The sequence below is a fragment of the Dromiciops gliroides genome, chromosome 2 (genome assembly GCF_019393635.1).
Source record: "Dromiciops gliroides isolate mDroGli1 chromosome 2, mDroGli1.pri, whole genome shotgun sequence".
Taxonomy (NCBI): Eukaryota; Metazoa; Chordata; class Mammalia; order Microbiotheria; family Microbiotheriidae; genus Dromiciops; species Dromiciops gliroides.
This window is the reverse complement of record NC_057862.1, coordinates 135,991,599-136,017,488: the sequence shown is the minus strand read 5'-3', so window position 1 is coordinate 136,017,488 and position 25,890 is coordinate 135,991,599. Positions and strand designations below refer to the sequence as shown.

The following is a 25,890-nucleotide window of genomic DNA, read 5'->3' as shown; positions in this document are numbered from 1 at the left end:
TTCAACTAAATAAATATTAAGCTTCTAGCATGATACAACATACTGACAGAGATTAATAAACTCAAATTTAAATTTAAAGAAACATTTTATTACACATTTGGGTCTGGGGCAGAAACAAATTTTAGATAAGACATGGTCCCTGAACTCAAAGACCCTACAATTTAGTTCAGATATTTAAGAGTGATACAATTTCAGGTACACACAAACTATGAGGGTTCAGAGGCAGAAACAATCCCTTCCAGCAGGTCATGTAAAGACGTATCTGGGTTTTAAAGAACATTCAGGATGTCAACATGCAATGATGAGAGCTACACAGCATTCCAGACCAGGAAAAGAAAGGTGAGAAAGAAAGCATGAGATGACAATGTTTGGGAAAATAGCAAGTCATAACAACTTTTTTTTTTTACTGTATTTTATAGTTTGTTTCAAAGATTTTCCACAAATATTTACACATTATCAGGGCTACTCCAATCTGACTGCTACTTGTATAAGTGGTTTATGCCTCCCCATTCCACAAGGTTACACACTATTTCTCCTAACTATTGACATGTTTGCAGTCACATCACATGATAAAAACAGGACACAGACATACTCTCTAATAAACAAACAAAACAATGAAATAGATCCTTCCTTCAAGGAGCTTACATTGTACTAGGTAGATATACCATATACAAAGAAATATAGATAAAGTAATTAGAAGGTGAAAGTACTAACAAGGGCAATCAGGAAAGGTTTAGTGTAGAAAATAATACCTGAGCTTGAGCCTTGAAGGATGTTAATCCTAAAAAAAGCAGATGAAAAGGTATATTCCAAATATTGGGCACAGCATGTGCAAAGTCAAGGGATCAGATATTAATTTCAAGAAACAGCTACCAGCCCTGTTGGAGTGGAATAAAAAATTTTGAAGGGGAGAGATATGATTCTTCTGGAAAATTAGATGGTGTTTTAGATAAAGACTTGAGCCGGGCATGGACGTGGTCCCACCAGTGCCTTGGGAAGACTAATTTGGCAGTTGTGTAGTAGATGAATTACAGAAGGCAGACAGGAACCAGGGGGACCTAAACTAGGAAGTTATCACATTAGTACAAGAAAGAAGTAATAAGTATTTGAACTAGAGGAGGATATGTGTGAATAGGAAGAATGAAACTACAGAGATATTTTAATGAGGTGTGGCAATCAACTGGCTGTGCAGAGAAAGGGCAAGGAATGACCAAAGGATGACTCCAAAGTCATCCTTGAATACAGGCACCCAGAAATATGTTTGAGCCCTTAACACAAATAGAGAAGTTTGAAGGGGGAATAAGTTTAGAAAGTTTGGAGGAGGAATAAGATGATAACTTCCATTTTGAATATGGGTTTGGGCTGCTTGCAAAAATAATTACTGAAATTTATATAATGTTTTAAAGTTAGTGAAACTCTTTATATGCTATCTCATTTGAGCCACTCTTAAACAATCTTGTGAGTTAGGACTATAGGTATCATATCCATTTTATAGATAAAGAAGCTAGGGCTCAGAAAAGTTAAATGGCTTATACATGGCCATATAGCATGTCAGTAGCAGTGTTTAAACAAAAGTCTTCCCGACTTCCAAGTATACTACAGTATCCACTGCATGCCTAAATATGGGAAGATTATGATATGAATCAGACAAGGGAATATTCTTGCGAAATACTGAAGAAACTGCTAACCTCAGTCAATTAAAATACATGCCAGAAAACACCATACTTATACTAATGGAAAGACTTCATTTGAAGTGTTCCCATCCTGCTTTTTAATGTACAGCATATAGGTAACATAAATTCACTATTATAATTTCTGTCATTTAGATAGCACTTTAAGTTTGGCAAAGTGCTTTACAAATGTAACTCAGGTCACACCACTCTCCACCATGCGAGGCCAGTACTATTATCCCCATTTTATAGAATTATCATAGAATAGTCAGTCAACAAACATTCAGTTCTTACTATGTGTAAGTATCTGCTAAGTCCTAGGGATACAAAGAAAATAGTGCACATTCTAATGAGATAATATACAAAATAACTACGTATATACAAGATATTTACAGCATGTATAGCAAGCAGGTAATCTCAGAGGAAAGTACTTGTTGGGGATAGGGAGAGACACAGCTGGGGAAAGACCTCTGAAAGAAGGTAGGATCTATGCTGTCTTAAAGGAGGTCAAGGAATCCAGAGATGAGGATTGCAAAATTCCAAGATGGGAGAATAGTGAAAAAGCATGGAGTAGGGAGATGAAGGGTCATGCCAGGAACCATAAGTAGGACACCTGGGTCACAGTATATGAAAGGGAGTAAAGGTTAAGGAGACTGAAAAAGTAGGAAGGGGGCCAGGTTGTGAAGTACTTTAAATGGCAAAGGGCTTTATATTTTGTCTTGAAGGGAAGAGGGAAACATTTAAGTTTATTGAGTAGGGAAGTGATATGATAAACCTATAATTTAGAAAAATTATTTTGGCAGCTGAATGAATGCTGGATTAGAGTGGAAAGAGACCTGAGGCATGGAAACCAATGAGAAGGCTATTGCAATAGTCCATGAATGAGGCAATGAGAGGCTTGCACCAGGGTGGTAGCAATGTAGAGAGAAAAAGGTACACACACGTACATATACATATACAAGAGATATTGTGAAGGCAGAAACATTTATATTTGAGAAAAGTTTGGATATATGAGGTAAGTGTGTGAGAGAGAGGAGTGACAGATGACACCGTGGCTGTAAGCATGGGTGACTGGGGAAATGGTGATGCCTTCTTTAGTGATAAGAAAGTTGGGAAGATGGGAGGGTTACAAGGAAAGCTAGAGTTCTATTAAGGACATGCTCAGTTTGAGATGCCTAAGGGAAATATAATTCAAAATGTTCAAAAGTCAGTTGATAATGTGAGACTTTAGTTTAGCTGAGAGATTTGGGCTAGATATACAGATCTGGGAATCTTCTTTGTAGAGATGATACTTGAACCCAAAGGATCTGATGAGAACACCAAGTGATATAGCATAGAGGGACAAGAGAAGGGGACACTCAATTAAAGGACACATTCTAGGTGAATATGCAACAAAAAAGGCTGAGAAGGGTGATGAGACAAGTGGTTGGAGAATTAGGAGAAAACATTATCACAAAAACCTAGAAAGTATCTATTAAAATGTTTTACATAACTACACATGTATAACCTATATTTGATTTCTTACCATCTCAGGGAGGGGGCAAGGGGAAGAAGAGAGGGATGGACTTTAGAACTTAAAACTTTAAGTAAAAAATGTTTGTTTGTTTTTTAATGGAAGGGAAAAAAAAGTATCCACAGGAACAGTATTAAAGATTGCAGAAAGATCAAGGAGGGTGAGGACTAGGAAACATATATCTGGCAGTTAAGAGATCAGTAATAGGGGCAACTGGGTGGCGCAGTGGATAGAGCACCGGCCTTGGATTCAGGAGTACCTGAGTTCAAATTCGACCTCAGATACTTAACACTTACTAGCTGTGTGACCCTGGGCAAGTCACTTAACCTCAATTGCCTCATCAAAAAAAAAAAAAAAAAGAGATCAGTAATAACTTTGGAGAACATAGTTTCAATTAAATTATGAGGTCAGAAGTCAGATTGCAGAGAGTTCAAGAGCATGAGTAGAGAGGAAGTAGAGATAGATAGCTTTCTCAAGTTCAGCTTGAAAAGAAAGATATAACATGATAAGATAGCTGGTAGAGATGGCTAGATCAGATGGGATGTTATTGTTTTTTTAAGGATAAGGAGAAATGAATGTATTTGTAGGCACCAAGGAAAGAGTTGATAAGAAAATAAAAATGAAGAAAGTGGGGATGATTTTTTTTAAAGCAATTTGAGAAAGTAGGAGGGATGAGATATCTCGAGGAGCTTGCCTTAGAAAGAAGTGTTACCTCTTCATGTGAAAACAGAAGTGAAGGAGAATTTAAGGAAGGAAGACATCTGAGTAATGTAAGATGAGGAGGATGGGAGAAGATTGGAGTACGCTGGGAATGGCCACAATTTTTCAGTGAAGCACAAGTTGAAATTCTCAGTTGAGAGGGGTAGGCGGAAGGTTTTTCGGAGATAGAGAAACTGACTGAGGAGAGACAAGACAGTTTGAAATAGTTGCTGTGCTTAAGTGGGAAAGCAAATTGATTAGAGAGGTGCAGAATTGCCTTGCTACAGTGAGGGCTCAGTTTAGGTAATGTAACATTAACTTGAAATGACCCAGTTAGAATGGTTTTGTGATTTCCTCCAGCTCCATTCACCAGCATGTGAAGAGAAGGAAAGGATGTAGATGGTAGAATAGAAGGTTGAGATGTGGCAAAGCATGATCAGAAACAGGACAAGGGGCAAAGAATTTAAGCACAGATGATTGAACTGATTCAAGAAAGGGTTGAAATAGGAAAGGGAGGGCAACGTAGTCAGTACAGGGATGATGGTCTGAAAATAGCTGAGAGATTGAAGGATAGGAAGTCATGATGAAGATGAAGAACAAATTTAGGGGTTGTTAAGGCAGAGGTAAAGACAGAATGATGAAAGTTTATGCTCTTCTTCAACACTCATCAAATTCTACCTAGGAAAGCAAGAGGGAGGTCTTTCATGATCTTCGTCCTCCTCCCCAATCCCCAACCCATACTAGTATCTTCCCTTTGAGATTACTTTTCATCTTCTCTCTCTCTCTCTCTCTATATATATATATAGATAGATAGATAGATAGATAGATAGATATAGATCTAGATAGACAAATACATATCTATATATGAAATAAATATGTAAAACACACATATATGCATAGGGAACACATGTGTGCATAAAAGATATACATATGTATGTGCATATTATGTACATAGTAGTTTACATCTTGTCTCCCCAGCAAGGTCAAAATTTTTGCTTTTTAAAAATATCTTCAGTGTTTAGCTGTGTCTGGCAACATACTGAGTGCTTTTAAAATGCTTGTTGACTGAATGACCTGTGGGCAATTACAAGAGTATAACTGAGTAATTCCAATCAATGTAAATTGAATACTACCATTGGAGTTTGATAATACAAGCAAGCTGCTCTGTTGTGAAAATTTTCCTTAATTTGATATGATTTTTATTTATTTTTGAGCACACCACTGAATACCCAGCCACCTACTAAAATTTGTTAAAATTATCACTTCTGGCTTGCTGACTAAAAGAATAATTTTCTAAAAGAATACTTTTCCCTGTTTATAGTTCTCTTAATGCAGGTTATACCATAATCTTGTATTTTTTGAGATCATTGCTTTTTCATAGCAATGTTCTAAAGCTGCAATATTGTTCACAACCTTCTACATGTCTTCTATGGGTATAAACTTCCAAAAGATAGTCATCAAAATATAGACACTTTTGGATAATTATCTTATATCCTTTGGAATTTGAAGAAATTGCTGCAAGCAGTCTAACAGAAGTTTGGAGTTCTTTGATTGGATTCTGAAAATATGGCTACTTAAAATATAATGAATGAAATAGGCATAGTATAAAAAAAGTTTCTTCTTCCCACCATTGGCCCCTATTTACAATGGAATAAACAAGACTGTATCAACTAACTAGATATACAATCACAGGGGATTTCTATGTACTATTCATAGGTGAAGATGGAGAGGGAAGGAGGGGTTTCCAAGCCAAGGAGGAAGGGTATATGCAGTTAGTCAGTTATCTGTTCAAAAGGATTTGTCAAAAAAAAAAGTCAATTATAGAAAGCAATAAGATATGATAGTGATTGTCTTTCTTTTCTTTGAAAATAGCAAAGTGGACAGATTTTGAATCCTACGACATGTTCCTTAGTTTCACATTTTGAGGACAATCCTATTAAGCTTGAATAGATCCATAGCTCTTTCATCTTGGTCCCCCAGCACAAATTACCTATTTCAATGATACTCACAATTTTAGGGTCATTTAATAGAAAGTCGTATTAGTCAGGCTTTTAATATTCACACTGTTTGTAACTATATTTCACTCATTCAAGAAGGCTGCTCTGGTAAGTCTCTCTAGATTATCTTTTCACGATCCAGAAGCTTGAGTCTGAGCTGAGTGAACTTCTTGCTCCCACATAAAGTTAATGAAATTTTGGAATACACTGAATGATTAGTCCAACATTATACATAGATAGGGTAATCTGAATTTGTTGTTGGGAACAGTCATGGATATTTTATTCTTGGAAATCAAATGATGATAATTCAGATGATTCTTCATTCACTAAACAAACATTAAGTACCTAGTGTGTACAATGAATTATGTTAAGTTCAAGGTATAATACTAAGGTGGTAATATTATTTGAGGGGCAGACTCTGTTCCTAGTTTTCCAATTCTGAAAACTACTTCCCCACCCCGCCAATATTTTGCCATCAGTTGCCCTGAAGACCTTTAATTTCATTGGCATTGGATAATCCAAGTGTGGAAACATCCTTCACTGATGCACATCAGCAGCCAATTTATAATTAATTGTCTTAGAGGGTTTCTTGAGGCTGAGACTTACTTACTTACAAGGGTTATCCAATTAAATATGTTCCAGAGGAAGAACCAGAATCCAGCTCTTCTTCACCCTAAAACCAGTCCTTTTATCCATGAAATCCTCTTTACTGTGAAAATATGCACTAAAATCTCATGACAATCAGCTTCTTAGATATTGACACTATTATTCATCTATCCAATTCTACAGGCTATCTTCCCCTGTTATTTCTCACATTGAAATTGTGTGTGTATGTGTATTGTGTATGTATCTTTCAGGATGTATATTTAGGTTTACTAATCACTCTAGGTAAATTTGAAAGATTTGAGAAAACTGACTATAAGGCTCATAAAAAGTTAAGGTCTTATATATGTCCTTCAAAAATGAAAGACTTGTCCATGGAAGGGGGAAAAGGCACATTTGGCACGTATTGCCTACCTTGTGATAAAGGTATACTTTCAAACACTGTGGCTACATGAATCAGGTATCTGGACAACTCAGAGACCACTAACTTTTTTCAGTTGGCTTTTGGTCTGACTTTTATGACACTCGTGTTTCTCAGTCGAATGCTTACTTGCTGTGTAAACAGTTAAGCAGAGAGTGACATTCTGTTATTACTAGAATAAGTTTATTGTTCTTAATGAACTGTAATTTTACTTACTTTACTGCTTTAATTTTTTTAAACTACTAGCCTATGTGCCAAGAAGGCAACACACATAGGAAGCCAAGCAGGCCAAGCTGTGGCTGCCCCCTGCTGACACTTCACATTGTTGTTCTCAAGTTCTCTGTATAACAGAAACATGGCTAGCTAACATGGAGAAGATAGCTGTACTGCTCCTTTTACTACGTATACTATATTTTAAACCATTTGAATAAAAGTTACTAAAATCATCTACTAGAAACTACTGGGTTGACAGTATTTTTTGAAATTGTTATTATTCAAAATAAAGTGCTGGATTACAAATGTGAAAATAGCTGCTATTCATATAATATTTTATGTTTTACAAAGCACTTTACACACATGACTTCATTTGATCCTCTTGGCAACTTTGTGATTTTTTTTTAAAACAACAATAGAGATTTTTATCCTAACAGACACAAAAATTTATGAGAATTTTTAAGTAATTGTGGCAATATTAGATATTGACTATACCAAGAGTTAAAAAAAAAAAAAAAAGAGTTCCTTCTAGGATGAATACTTTCCAGATGATATGGTCACATCGTGTGCATAATTAAGTGCTTTTTTAAAAATTAAGGTTTTTTTCCCTAATAAGGAAATAAAATTTAGCAGTTATATCTTTGTGATATAAAAACTTTAAAAACTGATAAGCAATAGTTTGTTAACAGAGAAAAGGAAACAAGAGCAAGCTACACCCTCAAGTTTTGAAATGCAGAACCTTATATTTACAACAGCCTCATGCATGTGAGATTAGGAAATCCTGATATCATGATCAAATAACACTTTAGAGTTGTTTCCTTTTCAATGTCTGACTCTGACATCTCATGTCAAATAAAAAATTTTCTGTTATAGAACATTATGCTAAAGAATGTGAAGATTCTGCCATTCTCATTTGTCTGACTCAGAAGGGCAAAAAAAAAATAATTGAAACAGACAAGAAAGTGAAATCAAACTGTTTTCTAAACCCTAAAATAATGATCATCTCATTTCCCTATAAGAAACAACATACGGTGCAGTAGAAATGTCATTAGCTTTGGAGTAAAAAAAAATTTGGATTCCAATTCTCCCTCTCCCATTTACTAGTTATACGACCATGGACTAGTTATACTGTCTAACTCCTGGTCCTTTATATGTAAAAGGAAGAGCCTGGACTCTCCAGGATATACAGCAGTTCTTCATTTCATTTACTGAGCACTTACCATATCCAGGGAACTGTGATGGGTGTTGTAAAGGATAGAAATATTAAGACAAAGTCCCTTCCCTCATGGAATTCACAATCTAGCAGGTGACTATATAAACAAAGAATTATAATACAAAAAGTTAAAATATAAGAGTAGTATAAATCAAGTACTATGTTCTAAAATTCTACAATATTAGGAAATTTCAAAAAGATGAGCTAGCAAAATTTTCAAAAAATTTTCTCTGAATGTAAAAGGGGACAGGCAACTATCTTATAATTATGGTTACTACAGAGTTAATAAATGTTGCAGAATAGCATTTATTAATAGCTATTTATAATAAGGGACACCAAATGTTATAAAAATTACTGTGAATTAAGATCTTTATTAAAGTCCTCTTTTGATGACACCATGTCCTGAAAGTGAGCCTGAGTTTTCAGTTATGTCAGTGAAACATAATTTCTAGCAATGAAGGTTTCAAGTATGGACCTGGTAAAAGGCTATAGCACTGTCCTACAAAGAGACTAGCCTGGCTTAATTTGGAGAAGATCATGATCAGCTTAGTTAAATGGTTTTTAATTTTTCAAAAATAGCAACTCTATAAAACTATCAGTTAAATCGAGAGTGGTTGGAATCTACATTAATGGAAAGGGCACCACCAATACCAACAAAACCACAAATCTATGAAGTACCAAAGTAACTGACATACCTAAAAAGCGTCAAGGTGATTTCAGAACTCTAAAATAAAAATCTAAAATCACAAAGTAACATATGGGAAGTACGCATTTCAAAAACCTGGCTATTACATAGTAAGGATGCATCATTTACTATGGTTACTTTTCAGTTATCATATGAATACAAAAAATATTTTTAAGAGAAAAAATGCTTTATGTTACGGATGGAAAGCAAAGTTCAACAAGTTGTTTGCTCTTAAAATGTACCTTTCCAGAATGTTTTTAAATAATCAACTGAATATTACTCTCAAACAAAGTGAAATTACATTTTTGGATTCTTTGGCCTATGGGAAATGCAATTAATGGAAAATATGAATCATGGAAAAGTAATGAGTTAACTAGAATATTTCCCATTTTAACAACAGCAATAATAAAGACAAAAAATAGTGAGTAAAGTGATCATATTGTGAATTTTCTGCAAGCTATGCAAACAGATAATTACATTTCTTCACTGTTAGATTGGATATTACCGTTAAGTAAACTAATAACATATTGAAAGGGTCCCTGGAGATAGTATAAGGGCTATGTAATAATAAAAATAATAGCTGAAATTTACATAGCACTTTAAAATTTGTTTAACCTTTACATACATAATCTCATTTGGGTCTCACAACAGCCTTGAGCTATAGATATTATAGAAGTACATGCTACAGATATTATTAGTAATAACCACCTATTATCAGCTTGGAGAGGAACCTCTCTGTCTGCTTTTCAAATCTAGCAAAATGGAAATTATTTCACAGGACACCAGTAAATTAGAAGTACAGGAGATTTAATGAGGCAAATATAGTAGGGTAAAGCACATGGGTAAATTTTTATTATAGAAATAAATTTCATTGAAGACATACAATATTTAAAACTCTTTGGATTTTTGTTACTGTGAGAAATACTTTGAAGAATCTACCTCAAATACCTAAATTCTTGAAACTGCATCCTTTAAGATGATAAAAGTATTTTGGACCTTGGGGACATTAAAACCTAAATTAAGGACTACTGGAGATTGTGGAATCATGGACTTCAGAGCTGTAAATGCCCATAGTAGCCATCTAGTTGAACCCATAACTGAAAAAGAATATCCCCTTGCAACATACCCAACAAACAGTCATCCAATATAATAGCCTATTTATGGAAGCAAAACCAAAAATAGTCATTTTCACAAAATTTGGGACAAAAATGGCAAAATCCTGAAAACAGGCTACATCAGAAATTTTAAAAATTAAGTTATTGATGATTATGTTACAGATGTTTCTGTCAAAAAATTTCTACAATATTTAAACATAATGGCCCACAACTCCTTGTAAAATTTTATTTCTAGTATGTCCACATTCCAATACACTGAGAATTAGATGACAGATCTGTTGCTGTTATATTCCTTTCCACTGAATTTCATAGTAAGTTATCAAGTCATACACAAGAGGAAAACTAGCCACACAACATAAAGCAAACTGGCCTACGTTTGTGACAACCTAAGCAACAAACAGACAAATTATTACATCTTTCTCTTCCCTGTCAGGTTGAAGTTAACTTTCAATGTCTAAAGAAAACTCCACTGATACTATAACTATGGGTTATTATTATATTGTTCAAGGTTGAGGATCTAGACAGTAATTTTATATTCAATTAATGTAAAAACTGCTTTCAAAATAATTGCTAAAGGAGACAGAATTTTTATTAGCAAAAACAATACTATACAGATGAAAACAAAATTACAGATTCAACACTATTAATAGAGCATTGTTTTGTTATAACATACTTTTCATTGTGCCCAGACTGTACCATATAATTGTACTGGGCAATTTGCAGGACTGATAAATCAGGATTTATATCTTGGATGGGTATTAAAGATGAACAAAGACCTGAATTCAGTACTGAGTAAGAGTAGAGAAGCCTAAAGGGCCTTTGAAAATTTGCACAGTTCTTCTAGTGACCCTAAGCTTCTTCCTGAAACAAAGGCCCAACTTTTAAAATCAAAATTCTTTCTATGATGCTGCATGTCTATGAATCATGGAATATACCACAATCAGAAGAATTAAGTTGCTGACCATCCACATACAATAGAAAAGCACAAGGTGGATGGGAGAGGGCTAAAAGATATTATCAAAGAACTGAGGAAAAGAAGCTGGGTAGATAAGTATGCCCAGAAAAAAACAACGCAGATCTATCACGTACCTAGATTTACTGCACAGAATATGTACTTTACTGATATCTATGCAATGTTAAGAAGTCTGAAGAAGGTCTTCAACACAATGAATAGCACCATTGTGAAGCATTTATGGGGGGACAAGAATACAAGTTACATAGGATAAGAAGGCAAGAATGAATTGTGAATTAAACCATTAGAGGAGGTACTCATGTGGATGGGAAATCACAGATCCATCCAAATACACTTTAAGAATGAAAAAATTGTCATGTGGGTCAGGAAAATAAGAAAAACAATCAAAGAATATCTTTGCAAATCAAAGACAAATCGCGTTAGAATTATAACTAAATTTTGAAAATCACAGAGATATTTCTTAAAAAACGTTTTTTTTGGTTGAAGTGACTTGAAGGAATAAGTCCATGTCACACAAGTGGAACCAAGATAACTCTCTTAGTCTTTTGAATTAGTCTGTTTATAAAAATTTTAAAAGTAAAAAAAGAATGACAAAATGTCAGCACCATATAATACCTTATACATTATCTAATTAAATGTCTATAGTTTACAGATAATAAAATTAAAGTCTACAGTTAACAATAACAAATATCATTTATATAACACTTTAAGGTTTGCAAAGCATTGTGCGAATATTTCAGTTGATCCTCACAACAATACTTGGAGGTAGATGCTATCATCATCTTTGTTTTACAGATGAGGAAATTAAGGCACCTACAGGTTAAGTGACTTGCCTAGGATCACAAAGCTAATAAGTGTCTGAGGCTGGATTTGAACTCAGATCACTCTGATTCCAGGTCTAGAGAGCTATCTACTTACTGGACCACTTAGGTGCCTCATATGAAATAACTTGCCTAGAAAGTTAAGTGGCAAAGTGGGGACTCAGTCAGATCTTCTGAATTCAAGTCCACTAGACAAGACAACTGTCTTACTTAATATGCTTTTGATAAGACATAAATAATTGAATGGTTGATAAAAACAGAGCCCTGGTCAGATAAGTGGTACTTTTTTCAAAAACCACAAAAACTCAAAATCCTTTAGCCACATAAAATATCTGCAATACTAGACCAACTATTTGAAAGTCTAGATTGTAAGTCATATGTTCCTTTAGTTCACAACATAGTTTTGGAAGGGATGACTCGAAGATCAATTTCTGAAGCTTCTAGCACCATGTACATGATATTGTAGGTACTAAATATGTATATTCATCGATTTAACATAATGGCATTTGACATGTGATATTTAGCTACTGAAGAACAATGGGCTCATACTTTTGGGAAATATTTGTACAGTACTTGCTTATGTATCTTCTATTCAGTTATACTACAGAGATGCCCTATACTCATTGATATTACAACTACAGGGGAACACAATTTTAAGAAAGTCCTTAAGGGCATATCCCAGTTTATACAAGATCGTGTTCCAGAAGTTTATTCATACATTGATCACTTGAAATTAAAAAACAATGCTTTTCCTCTAGAAATAAAATCATCAACAGAAGTTAGTTGGCAGGTCGGTTCAGAAATACTTAATTTACACATTACAAAGAGTAAGTAGAAGTAACAATAATGACAACAACAATAACAGTAACAGTAGCTGCATTCATGTAACACTTTAAAGTTTGCAAAGTGCTTAACAAATATGATCCTATTTAATCCTCACAACAACCCTGTGAGGTAGGTGCTACTATTTATCCCCATTTTACAGAGGAGGAACAGGGAAGTTAGGTGACTTGCCCAGAGTCACACTAGTAAGGGTCTGAAATAGAATTTGAACTCTGGTCTTCCTCACCCTAGGTTCAGTGTGTATACTATCTACTGTGCCACCTAGCTGCCTCTTCCAGTGAAGTCTAACCACAATAAGTTAATACTGTTATATATGAAAATAGATTCAGAAAACTGACCATTTCAGTGACATTAAGGATTTTCCAAATCCAAAGTACTAGTGATTGCTCCTATAACCTGAAGTAAAGGTTTCACTGGAGTGGAAGCAGAAGAACTAGAATTAGGACACAGATGTATGGTCTGGGCAGGGAGGAGAAAGGGAAAGGAAGGTTGGGTTCTCTTGCCAAGATAAATCAAGGCCTCATCTCTCCCAAGTCATCTGCTTGGTTTTGGGGGGATTTTTTGTTTGTTTGTTTGGGTTTTTTTGTTTTTTGTTTTGTTTTCATAGACCCTGGGATTAGCCTGCCAGGTAGCAGAGTAGATGGAATGCTGGATCTGGGGTGGGGTCAGGAAGACCCAAGTTTGAATCCTGCCTCAAAAGGTTGTTTGTTATGAGGACCAAATAAGATGTTTTTAAAGTGCTTTGAAAACCTTAGAGCACTATATTAATGCTGATTATTAATCACCACCACCTGTTACTTCCACCCAAGGTTTCCTGTCATCCTCAAACTACTATAGAAAAGAATGCAGTATCACAGCTTTCTCCAAGCACAAGGCATTTTCAAGGTAATGTAAAGCTTTTTACTCCAATACATATCAATAACTTCATCTATGTGTGGTGGGATGCAAGATACATTGAATTTGGAGGCAAAGAATCTTCTTTTGAATTCCAACTGCTATTCAGTTTAATTCATCAATTCAACTCTTGCAATCTCAATTTCCTCCTCTGTGAAATCAGGAGATTGGACAAGGTGGTCTGGATGATTTTATTGATTTCTTGACTTCCACTGCTACTTCCATTCATGACTATTGCTCCAATCCATCTCTTTTCCAATCCATTCTCTATAAAGAATGATTTTCCTAAAGCAATGGCCTGGCCATGGCACTGTCACATGTTATAAACTCCAGTGGCTCCCTCTTCCTCTAGGATCATATGCAAACTCTTCTACCTCATATATAAAGCCTCCACAAGCTGTCTCCAACATATTTTTATTCTTTGTATCCCTAGTATTTAGCAAAGTGCTTTGCACACAGTAAATACTTTAAAATGCTTGCTGACTTGACTTCTCCAGCCTTATTAAACAATATTCTCACTCACACATTTTACAGTCCAACTAAACTGGCCTTCTAGCTGTTGCTCATGTATGATATTCAATTTCCCATCCATGTACCTTTACACAGGCTACCCACTCCTCTCCACTCATGCCCAGAATGTACTTACTACTCATTTTCAACTCAGAATCCGTTTTTGTTTTTTTTTCTTACAATTCAGCTCTGAGTTCTTAGCATTTATTACCTCCATGAGGCCATTGCTGATCCTCCCAGCTATTAGGACACCTCCCTTCCCTCAAATCACTTTTATATATACTTACATATGTACATGTTGTCTCCTCCAACAAAATGGAAGCTCCATAAGGGCAAACCTGTTTCTTTATCTTTGTAACCTTGTGCCTGGCACAACGCCTTGCACACAGTGGGTGCTTAATAAATGCTTGCTTCTTTGACCGATTCAAGTTTCACACAATCAGCTTGTATGACTATCTCTCCATACTTGTTGCTGCCATTTTCCAATCTCTAGATCATTCTTTCAACTTTTTAAACAATCTGAATACCTGACATATCTTCTACTTAATCTCATCCCCTCTTACTATATTCTAAGACTCACATACTCAGTCTGGCAAGTTCAGTACCCTTACTATCATGTATCTTTGATTTCTCTTTCATTTGCTTCCACCTTACAGTAAACATACTCAGATGAAGGAGACAGAGGAAAAAGGTTAGAAAAATAGAAGAACCAGGATCCCTGAAACCAAGGAAGGAGAGAAGAGAATCCAATAGGTGATTAACAAAGTCAGAATCTGAAAAAGTTCAAGGAGCATGAGGACTAAGAACAACAAAAAAGTTACCTTAGAGACACTAATTTCAATAGAAAAGTATGGAAACACTGAAGAAAGAACAGGTAGTGATGAAGAGTGGCATAAACAACTTTTAAAGAAGTTTAACAGTGAAGGAAAAGAAAGAAATAAGATAGTACCTATACAGCATAGGAGGATCAAGGAAAGCTTTTTTTTAGAAAAGGGGAAGGTTTAAAAAAATTTTTTTACATCAACCCTCCTAAAGGAATAATGTCACAACACCTTTCTCTGACCCCTATCATTATTGGTGATTTATCTCTCTATTATATTATAAGCCTCTTGGAGGCAAGGATTACCTTTTCTAAACTTTTTTTATCTCCTCCAATGTCAAACACAGTACTCCCTACATATTTAATACATATTGTAGTTTAATAGTAATAAAAGTTCTATAATGTAATGTTCATACTTCATTTTTCATGATAAACATTTCAACATAAGAAAGCCGGGCTAAAAATTGTTTGTCACATGGTACTTGTATGAATTCTTTTTATATCTGAGATCACTGTACTTTTCCAAACTTATCCCAAAATACCTCCCTCTAAGAACTCTAAATTAGACTACTCATCAACTCTTCACACATCCCACACTAGTAGCTCCAGGCCTTTGCCCACACTCTTCCTTATGCCTAAAATGTCCTTCACCCATTTGTCTACTGAAATTCTAGTTTTCAAGATTGAGCCCAAATGTTACCTCTTTAATGAAGACTACCTTAATCATCCTAGTAGGAAATGATCTTTTCTTCCACAGTCTCACATGCACTTATGATCTATTTTGTATTACGTTTATTTGTGTATGTGTTATATCCTCTTATTAGAAAGTTTAAACTCCATTATAATAGGGACACTATTTTTCTTTATGTCTTCTCCAAGACATACAGTAGGTATTTAATAAATGTTTGTTACATTTAACAAAAATCCTGAAAAAGCTAGAAACATAATCACAGAAAAGTTAAGTTATAAAAGTCTAAAATGACTACTTAATACTGGAACTCAAAATACCACTTACTAAAAATGTAATGCTACTAATAATATAGAAAGCCCTGCAAATAAAAGATACATAAATGTTCACTTCTTGAGAAAGTAAAGATAAGAAGAAAGTGGGGGGAGTGGGCCTGACCCTTGATTTCTTTGGTATAGAGAATTTGTAATTAGCACATTCCCTCAGCTCTTTAACTTATAGTCCTAAAGAGTTGCTCATGGCCACTGGAGGTTAACTGACTTGCCCTGGGTTACACAATCAGTGTATGTACTTTGCAGTCAGTTCTCTGTCCCTGACACCAAGTGTTTCACAACACTTTCAGAATGCTATTAATATTCAACATATATTATCTTAATTATTAACATATATTATATTAACCACAAGGCAGTCTCTCCACAAATGGGAGGGCAAAAAGATAACAGGATGTGAAGATTTAATTTCCAAATAAATAGTCTGTTTAAGTGAATACAGAATGGAATGATTCATAAGGAAACAATTAAACAACATAAACCAATCCTATGAACCAAGTAAGAGAATGTTGTGGATTTTGTATTTGAATTGCCCATGTACACCATGAGATAAATGTCTATAAAAATCCACAGAACACAACCCTGATTTTGGTCAGCATTAATTTATGAGTAAATATTTTAAAATACAATATTGTTTTATGCTTTTCATACCAAGGTTGTTAGGGAGTTTCTTTTCATATAGAGTCTTTCCAAGTACTGCAGGCCCTCATCTTTCAGTAACTCCATTGGAAAATGGTGCAGATTCCTGTAATTTAAGAACAAATTCTTGTGCTTTTCCAGCCTCGCCACAGAGATTGTCTTACAAAGTTCTGATGCCATGACTGAACCTGTCCCATCAGCCACATTACAGCACTACATCTTGTAAAATATGATCTAGAGAGAAAGCAAGAAAATTTTAAAATTACAGTTGATCTCTTATAAGCATTTGTAAAACATCATCATACAAATTAGTGTGTAAAGTGATATATCCAAGATAGAGAATAAAGCACCAAAAAATTTAAAACCAACAATTATTCTATCCAAAGCTTTTGCAAAGTCTTTTGCAAACTACAACAAAATTTACTAAGAGATGTGTTTTCACTTTTCTCAATCATCAAATTCTTATATATATATAACAACACAAATAGTTTTATAAATAAAGTAACAGCTTAACCAAAACAAAATTATTAGGACATTTAATGCAGTTAGAGAAAGTTTTTTTGTGTGTTAATAAAATATGCACAATACCTTTTTTGAAAGTTTCAAACATATTATATGTGTGTCACACACATAAGTAAAAGAAATCAAATCAGCAAATTCCACTTTTTTTCAAAATAGCTCCTCCCATGTGTCTAAAACATTTTAATAAACTATAGAATGTGATCGATTTTTACTTACTCATCCCACTTATATTTTCACTTCCTAAGTACTATCCAGTTACTCTAATTTTCTTTTGATTTTGCTTTCTCTTAGTTTTGAGGGTTCTTAGGAAGAAATGAGTAAAGCATATATACAGGAATTACAGTTTTATTTGCTTATTTTTATTTGAATGACAGAAGGATACTGCGAAGGGGTACAGGAGACTAAAGTTCTAACCTTCCCCACCATAAGCTACCCCCACTGACTAGCTATGTAATTTTAGAACATCATTTTACTTCCTTGGGCTTCAGCTACCTCCTCAGTGAAGTTAATATTTTACTGGGCTAGATGAATGAATTCTTTAGATCCCTTCTAGCTCTGACACCTAATATTCTATCACATACTTTCATTCATGTAACTCCATAAACATCCAAGGACCTTCGAAATACAGGTACAAAGAAGTTGCCTTTTCTTCAATCTAAGAATTTCAGATCTATTCCTCTGGTTACTCTTTCCAAATTCCTTTTTAAAATAAACACAAAGTTTTGAAAATCATGAATTTTAGCTCACTTGCAGCAAACTGCATATTCAGAGTACCTCCTTAGCTATTTAAAAAAAAATTACAATCCCTCAAAGAGTTTCATATCCTTAATATATAGTAACAAATTCCCACTTCTAATAATTTAACAACATAACATTGTTAAAAGGTAACATGAAAATTTACATATGCTATTAGTACAACACAAGAATTCAATGTATTCCTGTACTTCTGGTACCTGATTATTTACCTGAATTTATAAGGGGCATGTTGTATGACCTTAGACAAGTTACTTGACTACTCTGAACCACAAGTCCCTCTTTTTTGTAAAATGAGAGGAACAGATCATCTTTAAGTTCCTTACAGCTCTAATAGGCTATCATTTTATAGGCAATCTTTATATTGAAATGAGAACCAGTCAAATGGAAGGGAACTGGGAGGAGAGCTAGAATACCTATAATAAGTTTAAAACCAGAAGAGAGTGAAGCCAGACCATTCTTCCTTTGACTGACATTTGTAAATCTATCCTATTTCATTCTAGAAGCTCACTGCCCACACTGCTACTTTATATTATTATTTGAATCTCAAGCAAAAACCACTCCAAATAGAGAGTCAGAAAAGTCCTATACACTTAAGACTACTAACTGGTTTATTTGAAGCTCTCCAAAGCAAGTATGAACAAGTTACAACACATAACCAAAAAGAAATTTTATAGAAAAACAGAAGTAAAAGGCATCAAGAAATTTTAGAGTAGGAAGAGAAGATGTGGCAAAATTCATGTGGCAAGACTAAGGAATGACAAGTTAGCAGACCATATGTTCCACTGGCACCCTCACAATGTCAGAATGGCCTCCAGTATTTGGGTGGTCCACCTGTGATGAATTTTTAGGAAGACATCAACAAGAATTGCACAGGATGGGCAAGTGTAGATAGGTTATGATCTTCATCAAAGGAGGGAACCGGGGAGATCATAGATCTCTACTGAATCTCCACAGATTTACAGGTACAAATTAATCTTGAGTATGGCTTCAATTAGCACCTCTGTGCAGGTGAATTCCAAATCAAACCTAACCAATTTCATTATATTCAGTGCTGTATTCCAACTGCTTGCTGGATAGAGATGCACCTGAAAAGCTCTCCTCCTATCTGACTGATCACTCCTATACTGGATCTTCACCCAGGTCACACCTGCTAACTACGAGTATCCCACAGTGCTCTGTCCTGGGCACAAAATACTATTTCATTTTGTGCTTATCATCTCCAAAAACCTCTTTATGCTAACTCAGACCTACTACTCCAGCCCTAACTTCCTAAATTACCAATTTTACATCTTCCAACTGCCTTCTGGACACCTTGAACTGTATATTCCATAGTTTAAACACAACATGTTTGAAAATGAACTCCTAACTTTTCTCCAAATCCTCCCTTCTTCCTAACTTTCCAATTACTATCAAGGGCACCAACATTTTCTTGGTCACAACCTAGGTGTTATCCTTGACTCCTCACTCTCTCATCTCCTATATCCAATCAGTTACCAAATCCTTCACATCTGTCACATAAATCTCCTTCTCTCTACTCTGACACTGCTATCACTCTAGCTAATACAGACCCTTATCACCTCACACCTGGGCTACTTCAATAACCTACAGGTAGGGTCTCCCTGTCTCAAGATCCTTTCCATGCCAGTCCATCCTTCCCTCAACTGTCAGATTGATCTTTCTAAGGTGCAGGTTTGATCATGCATCCATTCTTGCCCCATTCAATAAATTACAGTGGCTTTCAATTACCTCCAAGATCAAAAATAAAATCCATTGTTTGGCTTTCAAAGGCCTTCATAACCTCGTTCCCTCCTACCTTTCCAGGTTTTTTTTTTTTTGTACCTTTAATCATCCCTATTTATTTTCCAATCTAATAAAATTAGCCTCCTTGTACAAGACATTCTATCTCCCCATTCCAGGCACTTTCATTGGAATTTTCATTCCATAACTGGAATGCTCTCTCTTCTCATCTCTGCCTCCCAGATTCCCAATTTTCCTTCAAGTTCTGGCTAAAGTGCCACCAAATACAGGGAGACTTTACCTACCCTCCCTAATTGTAGTTGTTGTGTTTTTGTTGTCTCCCTCATTAGACTTTTAGCTCCTTGACATCAGGGAATTTTTTTTTTTCCTTTCTTTGAATCCCCAGTGCTTAGCACTAGTTACAGTGCCTAACACATAGGTGCTTGACTGATGTGACTGCCTTGGCACCTCAAACTCAACATCCCTAAAACTGAACCCATTATTCTGTCCAATAAACGATCCCTCCTAACTTGTCTATTTCTGTTAATGGCACCATTCTTTCCAATCTAATAACCATGAAAGTAATTTTTAAATTTTTCCTCTCTCACCTGAACTCATCCAATCAACTGCAAAATTCTTTTATTTCTACCTCTGCAATCTCTCACATTGGGCCACTCTTCACCTTCACTACAGGAACCTTAGTTCACACTTTCATTTCTTCTCCCCATGACTGCTGTTAAAAGGTTTTTAAAAGGCCTTCCTGCCTCCAAATTGACCCTTTCTAATTAGTTTTTCACATCAATGACAAGTATTCTTCTTAATGCATTGCTACATTATCACTATTCTACTAAAAAACCTTCGGTTAGTCCCTGGTATCTATTAAATAAGGTAGACTTTCCCTTTTGGATAGTCTATGTGCCAGCAAAATTGGACTGCTTTCTATTTTTCATTCTAATATCTGCCTCTTCATATCTTTGCAGCTTTGTTCAGTCTTCAATGCTTGGAATCAATCCTCTCTTCACTATTTTCCTCTGTTTAAGTTCTTCCTGTTTTGCAAGGTCCATCTCACATACCAACTTGCCATTAGGCCTTTCCTAATCCTCCTCTTTCCTCCACAAGTAAACGTGATTTCACCCCTAAAATTTCTCAAAGCACTTTGCCTGAGCCTTTTCTTTGTTCTTATCCTTGTTCCATCTCCCCAAGGTTTTATATCCATGGACTCTAGTACAGAGTAAGTAGTTAAATGTTTGTTGAATTAAACTGAATTCTCTAGCTCAAGACAGATGAGAAAATTGGATCCAATTGGGTCAAATGACTTGCCCAAGGTCATACAAGTTAAAAGCAGAACAGATTCTAGAACATAGGTTTTCTGACACTAAAGTATTAATATGCCATATTAAAATACTTCCAATTAAAGGTCTCCAAGATTTTGCGATTACAAAGTAGTCATATCAGTGGTTTTAAAAGTAACCAATGCAAAAATTAAGATCATATAACACTAATAACACCTATTACTGTTCCTATAATTCCACAGTATTCAAAGGCAATGTATAGCCTTAATTTACAAGCTAAAAATACAGCATAAAATCATCTACTTTGGGGGCAGCTAGGTAGCACCATGGATAAATCACCAGCCCTGGATTCAGGAGGACCTGAGTCAAATCCAGCCTCAGACACTTGACACTTACTAGCTGTGTGACCCTGGGAAAGTCACTTAACCCTCATTGCCCAACAAACAAAAAACATTCACTTTGCTACTTTTTATTTTCATGTACAACTACACTGAAATATCCTTAAGGACACAACATAATATTCTTCTAAGAAATCTGTAAACTTATTGATGATAAATAAATACTACTACTGATTTCTTAACAGGCTAAGTCCACACTATGAAAATTCAGTAGGTTTTCCAATAGGCTGTCTTCTAAATATGTTTCATTGTGCTTTTTTCAGTGGAATGCACTTAGCATAGTGCCTGGCACATGGTAGGTACATAATATATGTTTATTGATTGATTTGAATAGTAATTTAAAATTTTCAATTCGAAAATAAGATCAAATATGACTAGAAAATTATAAAGGGTATTCATGCCATCAACATACTAAGAAATGTGGTTTTACATGAAGTCTCTGAGGACAAGATAAATTAGAGTCATTTTTTCCTGAGTCTGCTGTGTAAAGTCATTTCAGAGTCAAAAAGTAGGGCTATGTGATAAAGACAAATGAGTTTAAGTTTTTCAATAATCTGGAGGCAAATATTTTAAAAAGAAAAAAGATATAATGTTCCTGATTTCACTGTACATCTAGATTATGACCAACACTTTTTTCATGTTTAAAGTTGAGAGAAAGGGGGTGGCAGGGTTTGAACTCACTAAATAGCTCTAAAATACTTATGACATTTAAATCAATTCCTATTTTCTAGAAGCTTTTTACCAGAGAACTAAGAATGAGACATAGCTCATTCTAGGTGATAGAGAGCTGGATATGGAGCCAGAAGATGTAGTTCAAATCGTGCTTCTGACACTAACAGGGGCAAATCACTTAAAATCTCTGGAGCCTCGATTTCCTCATTGTGCCTTCCCTTCTTAGAATACCTTCCATCTATCTTCCTTCTCTCTCTTTTTCTTTCTCTCTCATCCATCCATCCATCCATCCATCTTGTTTATACCTTGTGATTTACTTGTTGTCTCTTCAATTAGAATATAAGCTCCTTCAAAACAGAATCTTTTTTTTGTTTGTTTTTTTGCAGGCAATGGGGGTTAAGTGACTTGCCCAGGGTCACACAGCTAGTAAGTGTCAAGTGTCTGAGGCCAGATTTGAACTCAGGTACTCCTGAATCCAGGGCTGGTGCTTTAACCACTGCGCCATCTAGTTGCCCCACAACAGAATCTTTTTGCCTTTGTTTCCCCAGTTCTTAGCAGTTTAGAACATAGTAGCACTTACATGATTGCTAACTCATCTGTAAAATGAGAGGCTTGAACAAGGCCTATATCTGTGATCCTATGAAGCTGTATCCTCTTTAAAAAAAAAAAAAATCAACCCCCTGACAATTTAATGGATGCTCCTGTTAACCCTTCCACCTCACCCATTCCCATTTTAAAAGGGGCAAAGGAAGGGGATGTGCATTTATTGAGCACCTACTATGCTCTAGACACAGTATTAAGTGCTTTTACAAATCTGACCTCATTTGAACTCTGTCAGGTAGGTACTATTATTTCCATTGTACAATTGATGGAAATGAGACAGTAAGTGGTTAAGGGACTTGTCCAGGATCACACAGTTAAGTGTCTGAATTTGAATTAAGAAACTGGATTTGAATTCAGGTTTTCCTGACTTCCGGCACAGTGCTCTCTATCCACTATGCAACAGAGCTGCCTCCTATAAAAGGAAAAGGTTATTTTATTTTTCCTAGATGGTCCTCAGAAAGAAGTTCCCTTCCCTATAAAGAAGCTTCACACAGAGACCTCGAAGTTATCACCCCTCCTAGCACTACTACACTAGCCAACCAACTCTAGATCTTCCATTCAAGAAAAGGTCTGTCAAAATGGGTATGACCATTTACATTCCCACACATTCAAGACACATACACCCTGTGACAATCCTTTATTTAGTATTACTATACAGCCAAATAACTCCAGGGATATCGGTATTTATGACTATTTATACATACATACATACACACAAACTCCTTCACAAGATAGCCCTCTAGCCCTATTATAACCAACTCGGGGATGTCAGCATGTGTAGGACCATTTACACACACGCCTTCAGGAACAGTCCTCAAATCAGCACTACTACACCCGGCCCAACAACTCCAGGGGTGTCAACATGTGTCTGACCATTCTCACACACACACACACACACACACACACACACACACACACACACACACACACACACACACCCCTTCACGTGACAGCCCCCACAGCGAGCAGGCTGGGTGCCTCTAGGGAGGGGAAAGCTCGGGCGGAAGGCGGGGGTGCGGGATGGGGAATGGGGGGCGCAGCGGGCATGGGGGCGCGGACAGCAGCCGGCGAGGCCCGGACGGGTGGGGTCGAGGCAGACGGGACCTGGAAACGGCTCTTTCCAGTCAGTCCCGGCGGGGTCGAAGGCTCGGTGGGAGACACCCAGGAGCCGGGGCCGGCTGGGACCGGGAGCCCCTGGTCCCTCGGAGGGCAGCCCCACCAGACGGGTGAAGAGGTCCGGATTTGGGGGCGGCGGAGCCAAGATCGGGGCGCAGAGGCGAGGACGAGGGCTGGGAGGAGGAGATACTCACATCCACTCCTGGCCGGAGCCCGCGGCCCCGGGCTCTCTCCCCGAGACGAGGCTGAGCTCCCCTCGGCTGGCCGAGGGAGGCGGGGAGGGGAAGGGGCGGAGCCGTGTGGGCTGGGGGCGGGGGCCGGGGCGGGGGAAGGGGAGTGGGGGCCCAGCTCCGATTGATTCACGCCCCCCGGATCCGCGCCCGGAGGGGGGGGAAGGAGAGGAGAGGGGAGGGGGGGTGGAGTCAGGACTGGGAGCTAGGAGGGAGGAGGCGGGGCAAGAGAAGGAAGGAAGCCTCGCGAGAGCGAGATACCCTGATTCTCGCGGTACCTGCTCACAGACAAGAGCGCGACGCTTCCGCTTCAGCCCCGCCCCGTTCTTGTCTTTGTTTTTATCTTACCAAGGGGTAACCTTTCTTTCTGGGTTACCTTCCCTCTCCTCCCTTCTCTGATGATCGGAGATCCCTGTCCCTCTGAACCTCAGAGTGCGGTCAGGGGCGGGATTTGAGAATGGGTGGCCACTAACTGCTGCCGTTCCTCACAGGCCCCCTCTCTCGGACCCTGGAATGGCGCCCCCGGCTGATGAGGAAAGAGGCACACGGCTGGGAAAGCGGCTCTGTAGGGCCTGTGGCGCTGGGGAAGCTACTTGTGCCTTCTCATTTCAGGAACAAAACATGGCCCTTCTCTCCCTGCTTAGAGTACAACGATAAATGACGGGTTTTACTAATACAAGAAAATCATAGGATACTAGAAAGGAAGCATTTTGTTTCTCATTCGTGTCCGACTCTCACCCCATTTGGGGTTTTCTTGGCAAAGACACTGGAGTGGTTTGCCATTTCTTTCTCCAGCTCATTTTACAGATGAGGAAACTGAGGCAAACAGCTTTATGTGACACAGCTAGGGTTAGAAGCCACATTTGAACTCGGGAAGATGATGCTTCTGTCTCTGGGTCTTGAAGTCTATCCACTGAGCCACCTAGCTGACCCGAAGGGAAGGCTATCTGTAAAGCACTTAACACGGCACCTGGCACCTAATAGGCCTTCTTTTATTTAAGTGTTATCTGATAGTACTCGATAGGGAATCTGCTTCCGAACCAGAAAGACCTGGATTCAAGTCTCACCTTTGACATATACCGGTTGTGTGACCCTGGGCAAGTGACTTCTCAGTGCTCTGGGAAAGTAACATACTGAGAAGTTGCAATCTGAGTTTGAATGTCCACCAGTAAATGTCAAGTGCAGTATTTTTCTGCAGAACCCTAGGGTGGAAAGAGCCCTGAATTTGAAGTCAGAATTCTGCAAAGCAAATTAATAGTTGGGTGACCTTAGGCAAGATGCTGTATTTCTTGAAGCCTCGGTTCTGACGCATGTAAAATGAAAATAATACTCAGATTGCCCAGCTGAAAGAGTGGTTATGAGGACCAAAGTATATGTAAACTATCATAGGCTTTTAAAATATAAGCTATTATGTAATTAAGTTATATAATTTTAAAATTAAAAGATAAGCTATTATATTCACAGATCTAGCAAAGGGTCACATCTGAAACAGCAAAACCCTTTCATTTGAGGTAACACCCAGGAAGGATAAGTGATTTATTCATGATCACACTAGCACAGATATGGCATTTGAACCTGTGATTCTAGAGCCAGTGCTTTTTCCACATTAAAATATGAACAAGCTTGCTTCCAATAACTTAATATTTGTAGGATGGAATATAACAACAATACTTATATTTGTAGAATATTTTAGGAGTATAAGAACTTTATATACATTGTATCACTTGTTGCCCATTTAACAGATGAGGAAAGGAAGAACCCGATAGGTTAAGAGATTTGCTCAAGAGGCACAAAACTATTAAACTGCTTTGCCAACCTTTCACTTTTCCTGGGGTGAAAAAGATTAACACTAGGTTTGGGAGAAGAAAGATTTAAAAGAATAAAGCATTAGAAGCTCATTTTTCTATTTTAAAAAATC

At 36.8% G+C, this 25,890-nt stretch overlaps 1 protein-coding gene across 2 annotated transcripts in view; it reads right to left on the bottom strand.

The window, feature by feature from the left end:
* Nucleotides 1-24,045, bottom strand: part of LRRC28 (leucine rich repeat containing 28) — a 170,785-nt gene extending 146,740 nt beyond the window's left edge. For both annotated transcript variants that reach the window (XM_043984884.1, XM_043984885.1), the window contains exons 1-2: nt 23,937-24,045; nt 16,659-16,880 (exon numbers count right to left, since the gene is read on the bottom strand). In XM_043984884.1, the coding sequence (XP_043840819.1) occupies nt 16,659-16,826 (168 nt within the window). In that variant the 5' untranslated portion in view covers nt 16,827-16,880; nt 23,937-24,045. The remainder of the gene's footprint in view (nt 1-16,658; nt 16,881-23,936) is intronic.
* Between the last annotated feature and the right edge of the window lie 1,845 nt (nt 24,046-25,890).